The sequence below is a fragment of the Salvelinus fontinalis genome, chromosome 18 (assembly GCF_029448725.1).
Source record: "Salvelinus fontinalis isolate EN_2023a chromosome 18, ASM2944872v1, whole genome shotgun sequence".
Classification (NCBI taxonomy): domain Eukaryota; kingdom Metazoa; phylum Chordata; class Actinopteri; order Salmoniformes; family Salmonidae; genus Salvelinus; species Salvelinus fontinalis.
In genome coordinates, this window is record NC_074682.1 from 47,001,388 (window position 1) to 47,017,335 (window position 15,948).

Sequence of the window (15,948 nt, forward strand, 5' to 3'; positions counted from 1 at the left end):
AAACTTTCAAAGTTCTTACAATTTTTCAGATTGATGTCTTAAATGTCTTAAAGTAACGCTGGACGCTTCACTTATTTGAGCTGTTCTTGCCATAATATGGACTTGGTCTTTCACCAAATAGGGCTATCTTCTGTCTACCACCCTACCTTGTCACAACACAACTGATTAGCTCAAACGCATTAAGGAAAGAAATTCCACAAATTCACTTTTAAACAAGGCACATCTGTTAATTGAAATGCATTCCAGGTGACTACCTCATGAAGCTGGTGGAGAATGCCAAGGGTGTGCAAAGCTGTCAAAGGTTGGCTACTTTCAAGAATCTCAAATATAAAACCTTTTGATTTGTTTAACACTTTTTTGGTTACTACATGATTCCATGTGTGTTATTTCATAGTTGTCTTTACTATAATTCTACAATGTAGAAAATAGTAAAAATAAATTGACTCTGGTATGAGTAGGTATGTCCAAACTTTTGACTGATACTGTATATTAAGTAAATAGTACAATAACCTTTAACTTTTTTTTGTCTGGATTTTACAGTTGTCTCAATACTTTTGATATTCCGCAATGTATTACACTTAGAAAAATGTTGTTCAGTTGAAAATATTGAATGCAACGGTTTAGAAAAATCGTCAAATAAGTGGTAACTATATATTCATGAATAAATAACCCATTTAGAGTAACTATTTTGTCAGATTCTTTGGAATTATCCTAACTGAATTGACAGTGTATCGTCCTTTTCTCTCTCGACATAGGTTGCATCTAGTACAAAATTAAGTTATCCCACCAAGTTTCAAGGTCGGCCATGAAGTTGACACTAACAGTCACAATCACTGCAACAACAAAAAAATTATGGGAAAGCACCACCTCAAGTGAAAATGAGTCATCTCTGTAGTTTGTTAGACCACTACTGCCACCTTGTGTTGTAACATGTGATACACGGGGGCTTGACTACTCATGGGCATATGGATTATTAGAAACTGGGTGGTTCAAGCCCTGAATGTTCATTGGCTTACAGCAGTGGTATAGCAGACCATATACAACGGGTATGACAAAAAATGTTTTTACTGCTCTAATTACGTTGGTAACCAGTTTATAATAGCAATAAGGCACCTCAGGGGGTTTGTCATATATTTGGCCAATATACCACACCTCAGGGCTGTGGCCAGGCACTCCTCGTTGCATCAGGACAGCCCTTATCCGTGATATATTGTCCATATACCACACCTCCTCGGGCCTTATTGCTTAAGTAGCCAAGCTAAAGCAGACCCATGCAACAGTAAGAATTATTTTCTTTTTGCTACTTCAACAACACCACTCGTCTCTCACATATAACTTTATTAAACTACAACTCTTTCAATGGCATCGATATAAAAAAAAGGTTTCTATAAGTTTCACAGTTTCGAGACTTACACAATGATAACACAAACAAGGCCAAAATACTGTATATCAAAAACATGTGAAAAAAAGAACATTCTCTCGGTAAGTATGACACTCATCGGTATCTTCCAACAAGTTGAGACATGGAAGCGTGTGATTAATAGGGCTTGTGTTCCTGTTTTTCCTCTTTCTTCGTAGTCCTCCACACCAATACCATCTCCGGCCATTGTGTGTGCCGCTGTGCTAATGAGAACTCTGAAAATGTCCAACTTGCTAACTGGTTGAACGCGGCACGTGTATAACGACAACCAGTTAGCAAGTCGGAAATGTTCTGACTAGCACATGAACACTGAATGGATCACCACAGCTCGAGGGGAAGACAGGAAATGACAGGTACAAATTGTCTCATTCTGACAGATCTCCCTGCTCAATACATGTCTTCTCCCTCACCACCTTGGCCATGCCTTCCTGCTGTAGTGGAGTAAAGGTTACCAAAAACACACCATGTTACTCACCTTTTAAGAGAGATCAGGGACAATTTACATTACACGTCTCAAAGTAGGAGTGCTGATCTAGGATCAGGTCCCCGTTCTCATTCATTATGTCCTAAAATACTAAACTGATCCTAGATCAGCACTCCTACTCTGGGACGCTTTGTGAATAAAGGATCAGTTCTGCAATCTTGATAAAAAGGGAACCATGAAAGTGTCAACAAAATCAAAGCAATACCATATATTGGCTCAACTTGCTACATAATGTGCTGAAAATCCCAATAATTCTTAAGTGACATGCATGTGGGGAAACTGTTTCAAATTCGGTGTTAAAGTCTGATGCACCGTTCAAATTCAGTGCTCAGTTTAAGACCTTTAGTATTACTTACTTAGTGGTCCTATTTGGAAGTTAAACTACACCAAGGAGACAGGCTAACATGAATACAAATATTGTATATACATGCACACACACCTTCTCCTCTGTGTCGGCGAGGATAAGAATCACGTCTTCCACGTCATACTGCAGCGTGCCATCTTCTGAAATGTGACCCTGGAGCGCCACTCCCTGATATCACACCATTACATAAACAACTCTGTTAGACAAATACTCAGCACAAATATTTCATCAAAATATAACATTTTGAATTAAAGTGCTAAGGACTTTATTTCCCTCATGTAAGACTCAAGCTTAAATTGTTTGAATTGTAAATCATGTACTGATGTCAATGGAATCTCAAGTTAGGACTGGGCCCATACAGTATGTGCTGCCAATAGATACCTAATGCACTGAGCTGGCCATTAATTCATCAATTAACACATTTATATTTACACCACTTCAGGCATGTGAAACACTGAGGTCTTCTCACTTTATCCAATAACATAGAATTCATAATTGATTGACTAACATCTACATTTCAAAGAATGTTAGGAAAATGGACTGTATTACACACCACACTATAATATATTATAAAGAGAATACCATTACTAGCAAAGGGAATCACCTTGTAAATGAAACCAGGTGAATTCTGGGAGTCCGAGTCAATTCCAGTGCTCTCTGTGTCACCTGCCTGCAGCGCCTGGGAAGCTCCCTTCTCTTCCACCACCTCCACTTGGCTGGCCTCTGCAGGGGGGAAGGAGTGCCTCTCAGAGTGGGGTAAGGAAAGTTGTGGCGCAGGACGCGGTGGAGCCTTGGCTTTGCCATGCTCTGGAAGATTAGCCTGGTCAGTGTCATGTAGGACTTTGCTCTCTGTGGACTCAGCCACAGCCTTCTGACTGGTAATGACCTCACCTCCAGAGGTCACCTCTGACCTTTGAACCTGCTCTTCTATGGCAGAGTAGTCCTGCAATTGGCTAAGGCCCTGCTCTTCCGAAGCACCGCCCTCTTGGAGGTCACTCAGACCCTCTGAAGCGACGTCACTCCCGACCCCGTTGTCGCTGTCGTACGCCGACCGTCTGTTGGGTGTAGTGGTGCCGTTGGAGCTCAGCTCATCTGAGAAGTCGGACGTTTCGGAGGTGAAGACGCTGGGGTCCGCTATGCCAGTGCCCTCATCAGCCTCTCCTGAGATGGCAGCGGGCTCCTCAGGGATGCTCTGGGTACAGGTCTCTTTGCCGTTCTCCGGGGCTGTGGATGCGTGGAGAGCTGTGTGTTCCGAGGGGAAGGCTGTGTTACAGGGGATGGGCGCTGAGATGACCAGAGATTTTCTCTTCTTGGACTTGGTGCTAAGAGAGGATATAGAGGGTGAGATGATCTGGCTGGTTAGCAGGTTGTACATTCTTAGATCCCAGATTTTAGACTTGATGAGAAGAAAACTATTCAAATTAAAGTATATTTATTTTTTCTCCATGGAAAAAAAAAAAAAAAAAAGTTAAACATGAATAAAATACATTCTCAAACTTTTCACATGACTATATTACCACCAACTATCACATAATAAAAACTAAGAGGTTAAACAAATGTGGTGAATTCTTATGGTCATCTGAAACACTGACCTGTTAAGGCCCTTGATGATAAAAGCTTTTCCTGAATGCTGAGTCTCCAGCTTCTTCATCACGCTGTAAAGCTCATGGTTCAGCTGCAATCAAGTGTGGTTATTCTATTAGTCAATACCAGTTGACTTGCAGTACATTTCTTCATCTGAACAGCGAGATACTATACTACATCATGTGTTAAATATATTGTGATAGTTTTATTCTTTGTGGGAGAATAACATCCATATCAGAATGTAGGAAAAACAGGCTTACCACACTCATTTCCTTATAGAAGACGTCCCTCAGGTTGGAAATGTTTTGAAAGACGGTCACGTAGCATCCAATCCGGCTTTAGACAAGAGGGAAAATGTTCTGTTATACTAGAGCAACAGTAGTCCCTCCCTGTTTCCCCATTTGGTGTCTAATGAACACGACCCCGATGTGCTGTGGTCCATTGACATCACCTTTGATAGAGAACAGGAAGCTCCTCCCTCATCTCTTTGTTGATTTCCTCAAACACACTCTGGGTTTTGTTGAACTCCTCCTCTGCCTGATCAGAGAGAAATAGAATCCAAATTATTTCAGTGTTTTTATCCTAATACATAGACAAAGAACAAAAATAATCTATACAGCTTTAATTTACATTTCATTTTCAACACACCTTGGTGATTTTTGCATCGTCTTTCTTCTTGGCATTCTGCAACGCCTCCAAGTGGTGGCGTGAAGAATCGTAGTCTACTAGCTTCCGACCGCGTTTGGCTACTCGTTCCTAAGAGGCAGGGGGAGAAGCGATATTTCTGAGCACAATTCCCATGAGCCACATGGCACTAGTCTCTCATGATTGCTGATAGGTCCTACAAACAATGTAAACACATGGGGAGAGAAGAGCTGACGTGAACTAGTTCTATCGGACCACAAACAATTGATAAGAATTTATCAGACGCTACCTTGACTTCATGAAACTGTCCAGTATAATTCTCCATGGTGCGAACTATCTGGTCTGTTAGTTTCTCTTCATAATCATTCCACAGCAAGTCCTCACTCTGTTGTAAAAAAAAAAAAAAATGTTTGAAATAAACCTTTAGGCTGCTTTCTACTATACAACAGAAATACATATGCCAAAAAAAAAGTCACATACACATATTTAGCAGATGTTATTGCCGGTGTAGCTCCAACAGTGCAGTAATATCTAACAATACACACAAATTAAAAAAGTAAAAATTGAATTTAAAAATATTAGGACGAGCAATGTCGGAGTCCAGAGTGTGTGAAATATTTAAGCAATAAGGCCCGGGGGGGTGTGGTATATAGCCACGAAGCAACGCGAAGTGCCTGGATATAGCCCTTAGCCGTGGTATATTGGGCATATACCACAAACCCCAGAGGTGCCTTATTGCTATTATACTGGTTACCTATGTAATTAGAGCAGTAAAAATAAACGTTTTGTTATACCCATGGTATACGGTCTGATATACCAGGACTGTCAGACAATTTTTTAATTTTACCAGGTAGGCCAGTTGAGAACAAGTTCTCATTTACAACTGCGACCTGGCCAAGATAAAGCAAAGCAGTGCGACAAAAATAACAGAGTCACATAGGATCAACAAACGTACAGTCAATAACACAATAGAAAAGTCTACAGTTGAAGTCGGAAGTTTACATACACCTTAGCCAAATACATTTAAACTCAGTTTCACAATTCCTGACATTTAATCCCGGTAAAAAGTCCCTGTCTTAGGTCAGTTAGGATCACCACTTTATTTTAAGAATGTGAAATGTCAGAATATTAGTAGAGAGAATGCTTTATTTCAGCTTTTATTTCTTTCATCACATTCCCAGTGGGTCAGAAATTTTACATACTAATTGAGTGTATTTGGTAGCATTGTCTTTAAATTGTTTAACCTGGGTCAAACGTCTCAGGTAGCCTTCCTCAAGCTTCCCACAATAAGTTGGGTGAATTTTGGCCCATTCCTCCTGACAGAGCTTGTGTAACAGGTTTGTAGGCCTCCTTGCTCGCACACGCTTTTTCTGTTCTGCCCACAAAATGCTCTATAGGATTGAGGTCAGGGCTTTGTGGATGGCCACTCAAATACCTTGATTTTGTTGTCCTTACGCTATTTTTCCACAACTTTGGAAGTATGCTTGGGGTCATTGACCATTTGGAAGACCCATTTGTGACCAAGCTTTAACTTCCTGACTGATGTCTTGAGATGTTGCTTCAATATATCCACATAATTTTGCATCCTCATGATGCCACCTATTTTGTGAAGTGCACCAGTCCCTTCCTGCAGCAAAGCACTCTCACAACATGATGCTGCCACCCCCGTGCTTCACGGTTGGGATGGTGTTCTTTGGCTTGCCAGCCCCCCCCCTTTTTCCTCCAAACATAACGATGGTCATTATGGCCAAACAGTTCTATTTTTGTTTCATCAGACCAGAGGACATTTCTCCAAAAAGTACAAACTTTGTTCCCATGTGCAGTTGCAAACTGTAGTCTGGCATTTTTTATGGCGGTTTTGGAGCAGTGGTTATTCCTTGCTGAGCAGCCTTTCAGGTTATATCAACATAGATACTTTTGTACCCGTTTCCTCCAGCAATTTTTTGCCTCAGGTCTTGGCTGATTTCTTTTCATTTTCCCATGATTGAGAGGTTGAAGGTAGGCCTTTAACTACATCCACAGATACACCTCCAATAGGCTAATTGACATCATTTGAGTCAATCAGAAGCTTCTAAAGCATTACATAATTTTCTGGGATTTTCAAAGCTGTTTAAAGGCACAGTCAACTTTGTGTATGTAATCTCCTGACCCACTGGAATTGTGATACAGTGAATTATAAGTGAAATAAATCTGTCTAAACAATAGTTGGAAAAATTATTTGTGCCAAGCACAAAGTAGATGTCCTAACCTACTTGCCAAAACTGTAGTTCGTCAACGATAAATTTGTGGAGTGGTTGAAAAACGAGTTTTAATGACTCCAACCTAAGTTTATGTAAACTTCCGACTTCAACTGTACCTGCTGGAGCACGTGCTACGGGTGGGTGCTGCTCTGGTGACCAGTGAGCTGAGATAAGGAAGGCTTTACCTAGCAAAGACTTATTGATGACCTGGCGCCAGTGGGTTTGGTGACGAATATGAAGCGAGGGCCAGCCAAGGAGAGCATACAGGTCGCAGTGGTGGGTAGTATATGGGGCTTTGGTGACAAAACGGATGGCACTGATGGACTACATCCTATTTGCTGAGTAGAGTGTTGGAGGCTATTTTGTAAATGATATTGCCGAAGTCAAGGATCAGTAGGATGGTCAGTTTTACGAGGGTATGTTTGGCAGCATGAGTGAAGGATGCTTTGTTGTGAAATAGGAAGCCGATTCTAGATTTAATTTTGGATTGGAGATGCTTAATGTGAGTCTGGAAGGAGAGTTTACAGTCTAATCAGCATTCAGGGCTCGAACCAACCAGTTTGTTTGTTTGTTTATGCGTCTGTGAGTGAGATGGGATGTTTAGACATGATGGACAGTATGTGGATAGAATATTTAGTATATCTGAAGAATATGTACAGCAATAGTTGAACAGGATGGCCTTGACTAGAATACAGTACAAACATATGAAGTGGGTAAAACAGTATGTTAACATTATCAAAGTGGCCAATGTTCAATGACTATGGACACAGGGTAGCAGTCTCTATGGTGCATGGTTGAATACCGGGTGGTAGCCGGTTAATAACAGTGACTAAAGTTCAGGGCAGGTGACCGGCTAGTGGTGACTATTTAACAGTCGGATGGCCTTGAGACTGAAAAACAGCTTCGGTCTCTGTCCCAGCTTTGATGCACCTGTAGTGACCTCGCCTTCTGGATGGTAGCGGGGTAACAAGCCGTGGCTCGGGTGGCTGAGGTCCTTGATTTTCTTGGCCTTCCTATGACACCAGGTGCTGTAGGGCAGGCAGTGTGCCCCCGGTGATGTGTTGGGCAGACCGCACAACCGTCTGGAGAGCCCTGCGGTTGCATTCGGTGCAGTTGCCGTACCAGGCGGTGATACAGCCCAACAGGATGCTCTCAATGGTGCATCTATAAAAATTTGAGTGGTTCTTTGGGGCCAAGACTCATTTCTTCAGTCTCCTGAGCTAGAAGAGGCCCTGTTGTGCCTTCTCCACCACACTGTGTGGGTGAACCATTTCAGATTGTCAGTGATGTGTGTGACGAGGAACTTGAAGCGTTTCACCTTCTCCACTGAGGCCCCGTCGATGTGGATGGGTGCATGCTCCCTCTGCTGTCTCCCATGATCAGCTCCTTCGTTTTGTTGACATGGGGGTTATTTTCCTGGCACCACTCCGCCAGGGCCCTCACCTCCTCCCTGTAGGCTGTCTTGTCATTGGTAATCAGGCCTACATCTGTTGTGTCGTCTGCAAACTTGATGATTGAGTTGGAGGCGTGCGTGGCCACAAAGTCATGGGTTAATAGGGAGTACAGGAGGGGGCTGAGCATGCACCCTTGTGGGGCCCGCACTGAGGATCAGCATGGCAGATGTGTTGCTACCTACCCTCACCACCTGAGGGCGGCCCGTCGGGAAGTCCAGGACCCAGTTGTACAGGGCAGGGTTCAGACCCAGGGCCCGGAGCTTAATGATGGACTTGGAGGATACTATGGTGTTGAAGGCTGAGCTGTCGTCAATGACCAGCATTCTGACATAAGTATTCCTCTTGGCCAGATGGGATAGGGAAATGTGATGGCGATTGCGTCATCCGTGGATCTGTTGGGGCGGTATGCAAATTGCAGTGGGTCTAGGGTGTCAGGTAAGGTAGAGGTGATATGATCCTTGACTAGTCTCTCAAAGCACTTCATGATGACAGAAGTGAGTGCTATGGGCAATAGTCATTTAGTTTAGTTACCTTCGCTTTCTTGGGTACAGGAACAATGGTGGACATCTTGAAGCAAGTGTGGACAACAGACTGGGATAGGGATAGATTGAATATGTCTGTGCATGCTCTGAGGACGAGGCTAGGGATGCCGTCTGGACCGGCAGCCTTACGAGGGTTAACACACTTAAAATGTGTTACTCATGTCAGCCACAGAGCACAAGAGCTCACGGTCGCCTGCATCGGAGGTACTGTTTTCCTTGAAGTGGGTGAAGGTGTTTAGCTTGTTTCGGGGAGCAAGACGATGTCCCCAACATAGCTTGTTTCCCTTTATAATCTATGATTGTCTAGAGTCCCTGCCACGTAAGTCTGGGGTGTGAGCCGTTGAATTGCGAATACCGTAATTGCTGGACTATTAAGCGCACCTGAATATAAGCCGCACCCACTGAATTTAATTTTTTATTTTTTTTTGTACATAAATAAGCCGCACGTGTCTATAAGCCGCAGGTGCCTACCGGTACATTGAAACAAATGAACTTTACACAGCCTTTAAACGAAACACGGCTTGTAACAAAAATAAATATGCTTTAACGAAACACGGCTTGTAACAAAAATAAATAGGCTTTAACGAAACAGGCTTGTAACATTTTTTTTTTTTAAATAGCAGTAAACAATAGCCTACCAAGAAAGTCCTTGGTCACTATCTTCCTCCTGTGCACTGAAACCACTGAAGTCATCTCCTTTGGTGTCTGAGTTGAATAGCCTCAGAATTGCTTCATCCGATGTTGGATCGTTTTCATTGCGCTCTCCTCACTTTCATCCGGAGGCAAACTCATCCAAGCCTCATTTTCTAGTTCGGGCCATCTGCTTTTCTTTCCTCTGAAAACTTTTGTCTTTTTGCACTAAGTCAGTTTCTCACGCTGCTGTTTCCAACGTCTTATCATCGACTCATTAAGGCTCCCGTGCAGCAGCACTATTTCCTTTTCCAACAGCCAGATCGATCGCCTTCAAATTGAAAGCTGCATCATATGCATTTCTCCGTGTCTTTGCCATGATGAGGGTGACAAAATGACTACCGTAATCAGAATGATGGAAAGTTTGAGCGCGCTCGATTTACGTCACATGTGACGGTGCTCAGTTTTTTGGCGGCATGAATTTGTGAAAGCGGGAAAAATCCATAAATTAGCTGCGTCATTGTATAAAGCGCAAGGTTCATAGCGTGGGAAAAAAGTAGCGGCTTATAGTCCGGAAATTACGGTACACTTTGTCTCTGTACTGACGTTTTGCCTCTGACTTACAGAGGGCATAAGTAAACTGTTTGTACTCTACCATATTCCCAGTCACCGTGCGTGGTTAAATGCAGTGGTTCACGCTTTCATTTTTGCGCAAATGCTGCCATCTATCTATGGTTTCTGGATCGGATAGGTTTTAATCTTACAGTGGGAAAATCCCCTATAGACTTCCTGATGAATCCAGTCACCATGTCAGTGTATACTAACAATTATCGTAAATACACACCGAAAGAACTGCCTCACCTGAAACATGAAAAGCACTTTTGCATAACTGTAGTCTTTGAAATTGAAACTCTGGTCAACACACTGTTATTATTGTATACTGTGCTCTTAGTTAATGGTTCTCAGACCAACATTTTGGTCAATGGATCTTCATCAGAGGTTCTTCCTCTAGTCTACAACAAAAAAAATCCACTTGTCTGAAAACACCCATCTATGGCCCACCTCCATGATGACAGACAGGTCCTCTCCTCCCTGCCAGTCAGGTTCATAGACATCTCTTAACGTCTGGGACAGTCGCTTGGAAGTCTCATGCATCACTGTGGAGAAGGACAGAAGGAACGCGTGAACTAGAGCAAAACTGGTGCATTTAGATGACACTATAAAGCTAATAGCTATTGTTTAGGACAGCCAAGTGAGAAAGTAGACATTTGTGTAGATGGTAGCTTGCCTAGCAGATACATTGTTAGCTAGACCACGGGTCAGAGTCTGGGGATGTGGGTTGAATGTTTGAAACTAGGGTTGTATTCATTAGGCACCAAACTGATGGAAACAGAACTTTTCCAATAAGAAACGCTTGTTTTCTGTTGCGAAACGTTTTGCTTTGGTGTGCACTAATGAATAGCACCAACCTTTTAGCCTTTACACAGCTCGTATGACTAAAATCAGCATGATGACACACTTAGATGAAGTAGTTTTGGTTTAGTGGCACACTGCAAATTCGGCTACACCTACACTTAAAGGTCAAAACATGATGGGCTTCACTTGAAGTGGTATGCAAATGGTAGCACAAAAAAACAAACATTATTCCTGCTCAAATGAATAACACGTTCTGCCCTTTTTGGGCTGCCCTTTTTAATGGCTGGTAGTTCTTTGTTTTTATAAATTGACAGTTATGCTACCAGAGAGGTTTTCAAAGTAAGGTCAGTTTACACCAAAAAATTATAATGACAATAAAAAAAGATTTAAAAATAAATGTAAAAAGACTGGCCAGTGTTTTAAGTTGAACACTACTGTACAAGATATAGCCCTCCTACTATATTAAACAGTTTAAAGACCAAAGTAATGATTTCAGATCTTGTGGCCATGAAAAGACCTATATATAAAAGATAGAAGTACAAAAAATAAGTTGATATTTGGTTTTGACCAGAATATGAATATGGCAGCTTGAACTGCCCAAATGTACAGGGCAACACTACAAATAAGTACGGTGTCTATAAACTGTTTTTCTTCAACTAATGTATTTGATTAAACTAATCAGATCTAGGGCCGTAGGTGCCATCATGCCCTAGGTGCCATCATGCCCGAGAGCAACCTCTGCTATGGATTGAGATGTAGACAGATCCTACCTTTCACTGCACTGAAGTATGCTTTGACTTCTTTAAATAGCCTGCCGCCATCATTCTGTTGGTTGTAAAGATAGAAGATTCTATGAAAGGGTTATTTTTTCCTTACAGTGAGAACATCCATCAAAAGACCCTTTCCAGTTTGACTTCACCTTTACAGAAGATAAGTCTCCCATAAACATTGTAAGAGACCAGGAACTTCCCAATTGAAGTTGTACAGTCACGTTTTGGAAATATTTCACAAACAATAACAGTACAAAGTGTACAAGTATTAAAAGTGACACTTAAGTCATTTCAATTTCACTATGTCCCTTTAAAAACAAGGAGGACCTTTTCAAACAAGTCAAATGGTTTTATTTTTGTGCTTCAATGAGCAAGAGAAACCAATGACTTTAAAAACATTTCAGTGTAAAGGAGGATATTGTTTTACACAAGATAGTCTGGTGAAAATATCACGGGTGCGTCCTACTCGGTTTCGTAATAGAAGTGCGATATAAGAGTGAAAACTGTCTAAGGGTGGAGCTCCTTCCTGTGACATGTCATGTTATCGGCATGCACAAAATTGGGCAGAGCTGAGAAGTCAGAGGTTAACGGACAGGTCGTCATGGAATTTATTTAAATTATTTCTGAGAAAATGTTCAGACTAATGACTTTTTCTCAAATGATACATGCTGATTTGGTGAAATGCCCCAAAACACAGAGATTTAAGATGGCACACAGCTCTGAGGGCAGTTAAACGGTTAACCTAACGTCCGATATGGCTCACTTTCAAGATATAAACTGAATCTATCAGAGAACATTGGTATTGTTGACCAACACAAGGACAGTAAAAACAAAATTATTAAGCAGACAAAACATCTGTTTTTAAAGTGCTTTTCCAAACGAGTGACTGACCAGTTTGACAGCATATCAGCCAGTAAAATTACATGGAAAAACTAAGAATGTAAAACAAAGTGCAAGGAAGACCACCGTTCCAAATGCCTGGAGTTTAGATCCATTAGCAATGCAAAATAGTTTCAGTTGTGTGAATATGGTCCTTATGTGACTTAGGGGATGAAGAGACGTGAGCAACCAACAGTAAGTACCACCCATTACCTAATATATGTTGAACATCGATACAAACTTTATGTATCAGTCAGTATGTTAACATGCACACAAATAATTTGGCATTACACCAATTATGGCAGTAGGCTGAGTATAGCAATAGCCATGTAAAACCTTTACTCTTACACTTATCTTAAATTGGGTAAGGTCAAAATTAAAGTCCACATACGCTGATTAAAATACCTGGTTTTCTGAGCAATCTTTTGAATTATTACAAAATGTAAACTGCCTATACCGCTGGAACGCAGATTTAATAGATCTGCTCCTGTACCAGCACCGGTAATGCAAGCCACCCTATGATGAGCAAGTTCGGAAAAACTGAAAGTATGCATCTTAGAAATAGTTTTCACACACAAACAATGTCCGAACTCAGAATCTAATAGGCTTTGCAAAAATAACATGGTTGAACGTTTATTTTGATTGGCGATGTCTGCATTGGTACCTGTTGTTTGAGAAGGTTCTGGGAGTACTGCTCAAACTGTTCATCTTTTGTCTCCATGTTCTTACCCAGCTTCTGCATGACCTATGACAAGATGAAAACAAACAGCTGCTGACCTATCCACAGGTTTCAGACAACATTAAAAACACTTGAGTCTCTAAACGGGTACTGTTGTTGAGGTTGACCAGTGTGAAGTGCTAACAATCACACTTACATTATACTAGGCCCTACGTTGTATTCCATAATGATTCTAATCAACTAGTTCAAAAGCGAACTGTAATAGGATAAGGGCCACACTATTTTCTATACAGAGGCCAACATCATTTCTAGCATTCCCCTTCCCAAAAATGACCTCTGTGGTTGACCCCAAATGATAGGATGGAACTTGGGCACAACTGAACCGATTTCATTTTACATACACTACAATATCTGACACAAACTACACTCTCTGTCCTGTTTTGAGCGTTTCAGCAAGCAAAGTGAAACTAGCAGAGCAGAACCCAGGCCAAGCAGTGAACCACAAAGCCACCGAGTAAGAGTAAAAAGGGAGAGGAAGTGTACAGCAGAGGCAGGAAGTGGCATTTGCAAAAAACATCAACAAAAAGGTATTAACAAACTAATACTGACAAAGCCCATGGAAATTCCTCCATAAAGGCTACAGAGTTCATTCGGGTGATTTCTATTGGAATAGACAACTAACTTGATATAGGCTAGCCCAAAAAAAGGTCAATGGAATATTGTTTGAACTGAGTTTATTTTTGTCTCAAGGAATTAAGCTGGGAGATATCAACATCAAAGCCTACATTCAGCATAATGATTCTTCAAACAGATGAAACACTCAAACCCCCTCAAACCAACAGTCAGCATCGATAGAGAATGTGTCTGAAGAAATTGTATTACTGTAACAGACAACGTGGGCCTACTGTTACCATATTAATTTAATATCAATATGCATAAACAGGACAATAACTTATGAGCATCACTAGTTCAAGTAGCCCAAATAACAAGGATAGTCGTGTAGAAAAGCCTAAAGAATTGTGGCAATCTTGATTTCAGGGTAACAGAGATGCCACGGTTCACTAGTTGCTTACCTTCTCCTGAGCTCGATTCAATGACTTTTGTACCAGTTTGGCAAAACCTCCAGCCCCAGCCCCAATGTTTGGCCCCATCTTGTTCTCTGCCATCGTCGTCTCACTCCGGTCTATGTATGATTCCTCTTGTAAGCCGCTGCTTTGACGCTTATATCTTTGTTGAGTTACTTAGGGGGCGGGGAGGAAGAGTCAATACCGATCTCAGACAGGACTCTCCCTAACACACACACGCGCTTTGCTGTAGTATACCCATGTAATATTTGTGCCAGCTAACTGCTTGTTAAAAATGTTATCTTGCAATGAAACGGGCAATAACGTGCTGGTTTCAAAATAAGTCGACTGACAACATGAAACATGCTCGATACTCTTGTTCAAACTTGTAAAATAGTCAGTGAATATTACGTTGCGGCAGGAGGGCGGTGTCTTTAGAGATATTTACCCAATATTCAAGAAATTGCTTCAACATGATAAAGGCTACACTTGACTCACCTCGGTGATTCACACCATGCTTATCCCGTCTTCCGCAAGTAAACGCAATGCTTTTCGCAACCAAACACAGGCAGATCGCAGGATGAATATACTACTCACCTGAAAAATACGAAACGTTAATTTGTTGTTCTATTCCTATTCTATATCTAGAGGTGGGTTCAGTTCGCTTGAATGGTTGGTACTGAGCGACACGTTTCCCCCCCAAAAACGTTCTTGAACTAACTTTGAGGTATGTTTCCTCCGGTTTGATGGGTGTGGTTTGAAGCAATGAGTAACGTTTTAAAAGAGAAGAGGCCATCCTGACATCATTCCCTAACCCACAACCCAACCACGTTGTTAAACTGGACGTTCAGGAAAGCACTGTTTCCATTCAATTGAATATTCCAGAACGTAAAAACGTCTGAAGGCAGCCCTGGTGACATCATTGTAAATTAGTTAAAGGTCCAATGCAGCCGTTTTGTCAGGGCAGTCAAAAACGTGATTTTCCCAATAGAGTGTGATTGCGGCCAGCATTGTGGTTAGAGCATTGGGCCAGTAACTGAAAAGTTGTTAAATCAAATCCCCGAGCTGAAAAGGTAAAAATATGTCCTTCTGCCTCTGTACAAGGCAGTTAACCCACAAGGCCGTCATTGTAAAAAAGAATTTGTTCTTAACTGATTTCCATAGTTAAATAAATAATTCACCTGCCTGCTGTGTACTGTAGTCCTCCTAGTTAGCTAGCACACAGTATCCTAGACTGCCTGCCGAACACCTGCCATCGTTAACAGAACTTCTGGAAAGCGGTGCCTGATGGGTGGGGACGAAGGACACTGCTAGCTACTGTCAAATATATTTATAAATTACGCTAACTGCTCCTTGTTCTATCTATGCTACCGTTGTCACCCCTGCCTCTTCTTCCAATGTTATGGTGCATTACCGCCACTTACTGTACTGGAGCGCCTCCCGCTAGTGTACCTAGCTTAAAAATGAACCAATAGAATTATAAAGAAAGGGTTCTTGCAGATGCAGGAACCCCCCGAATTGCGGGCCGCAATTGCACCCTTCTGGAGTTTCCTGTGTTTTATAAACAGTACAAAACATTAGGAACACCTTCCTAATATTAAATAACATATTATTATTATTATTAATATTAATTAATATTACTTTTAATTTAATATTTAATTAATATTAAATTGTCCTCAGAACAGCCTCAATTAGTCGGGGCATGGACTCTACAAGGTGTCGAATGCATTCCACAGGGATGTTGGCCCATGTTGACTCTAATGCTTGTTGGGTGGAT

At 41.6% G+C, this 15,948-nt stretch overlaps 1 protein-coding gene across 3 annotated transcripts; it reads right to left on the reverse strand.

Moving 5' to 3' along the window:
• Nucleotides 1–1,321: 1,321 nt before the first annotated feature.
• Nucleotides 1,322–15,007, reverse strand: LOC129815648 (bridging integrator 2-like). Of its 3 annotated transcripts, none has more exons than XM_055869636.1 (13): nt 14,670–15,007; nt 14,181–14,347; nt 13,093–13,173; nt 11,550–11,604; nt 10,426–10,520; nt 4,787–4,882; nt 4,501–4,608; nt 4,304–4,389; nt 4,113–4,188; nt 3,861–3,943; nt 2,873–3,590; nt 2,344–2,436; nt 1,322–1,848 (listed from the first exon to the last, which is right to left on the reverse strand). In XM_055869636.1, exons 2-13 carry the CDS (start codon nt 14,271–14,273, stop codon nt 1,786–1,788), a joined length of 1,647 nt encoding a protein of 548 aa, XP_055725611.1. In that variant the 5' UTR covers nt 14,274–14,347; nt 14,670–15,007; the 3' UTR covers nt 1,322–1,785. The 3 variants fall into 3 exon arrangements, with proteins under 3 accessions (XP_055725611.1, XP_055725610.1, XP_055725612.1); XM_055869635.1 differs by having other exon boundaries at nt 1,322–1,851; nt 14,670–15,005; XM_055869637.1 differs by lacking the exons at nt 11,550–11,604; nt 14,181–14,347; nt 14,670–15,007 and having other exon boundaries at nt 1,322–1,851; nt 13,093–13,175.
• Between the last annotated feature and the right edge of the window lie 941 nt (nt 15,008–15,948).

Excerpts from the sequence above, each read along its gene's own strand:
- LOC129815648 (XM_055869635.1), bottom strand. The coding sequence starts at position 14,273 with ATGGCAGAGAACAAGATGGGGCCAAACATTGGGGCTGGGGCTGGAGGT. Across the intron at positions 4,883-10,425 it reads ACCTGTCTGTCATCATGGAG|AGTGAGGACTTGCTGTGGAA; the intron begins GTGGGCCATAGA and ends TTTTTACAACAG. Across the intron at positions 4,609-4,786 it reads GACAGTTTCATGAAGTCAAG|GAACGAGTAGCCAAACGCGG; the intron begins GTAGCGTCTGAT and ends CCTGCCTCTTAG.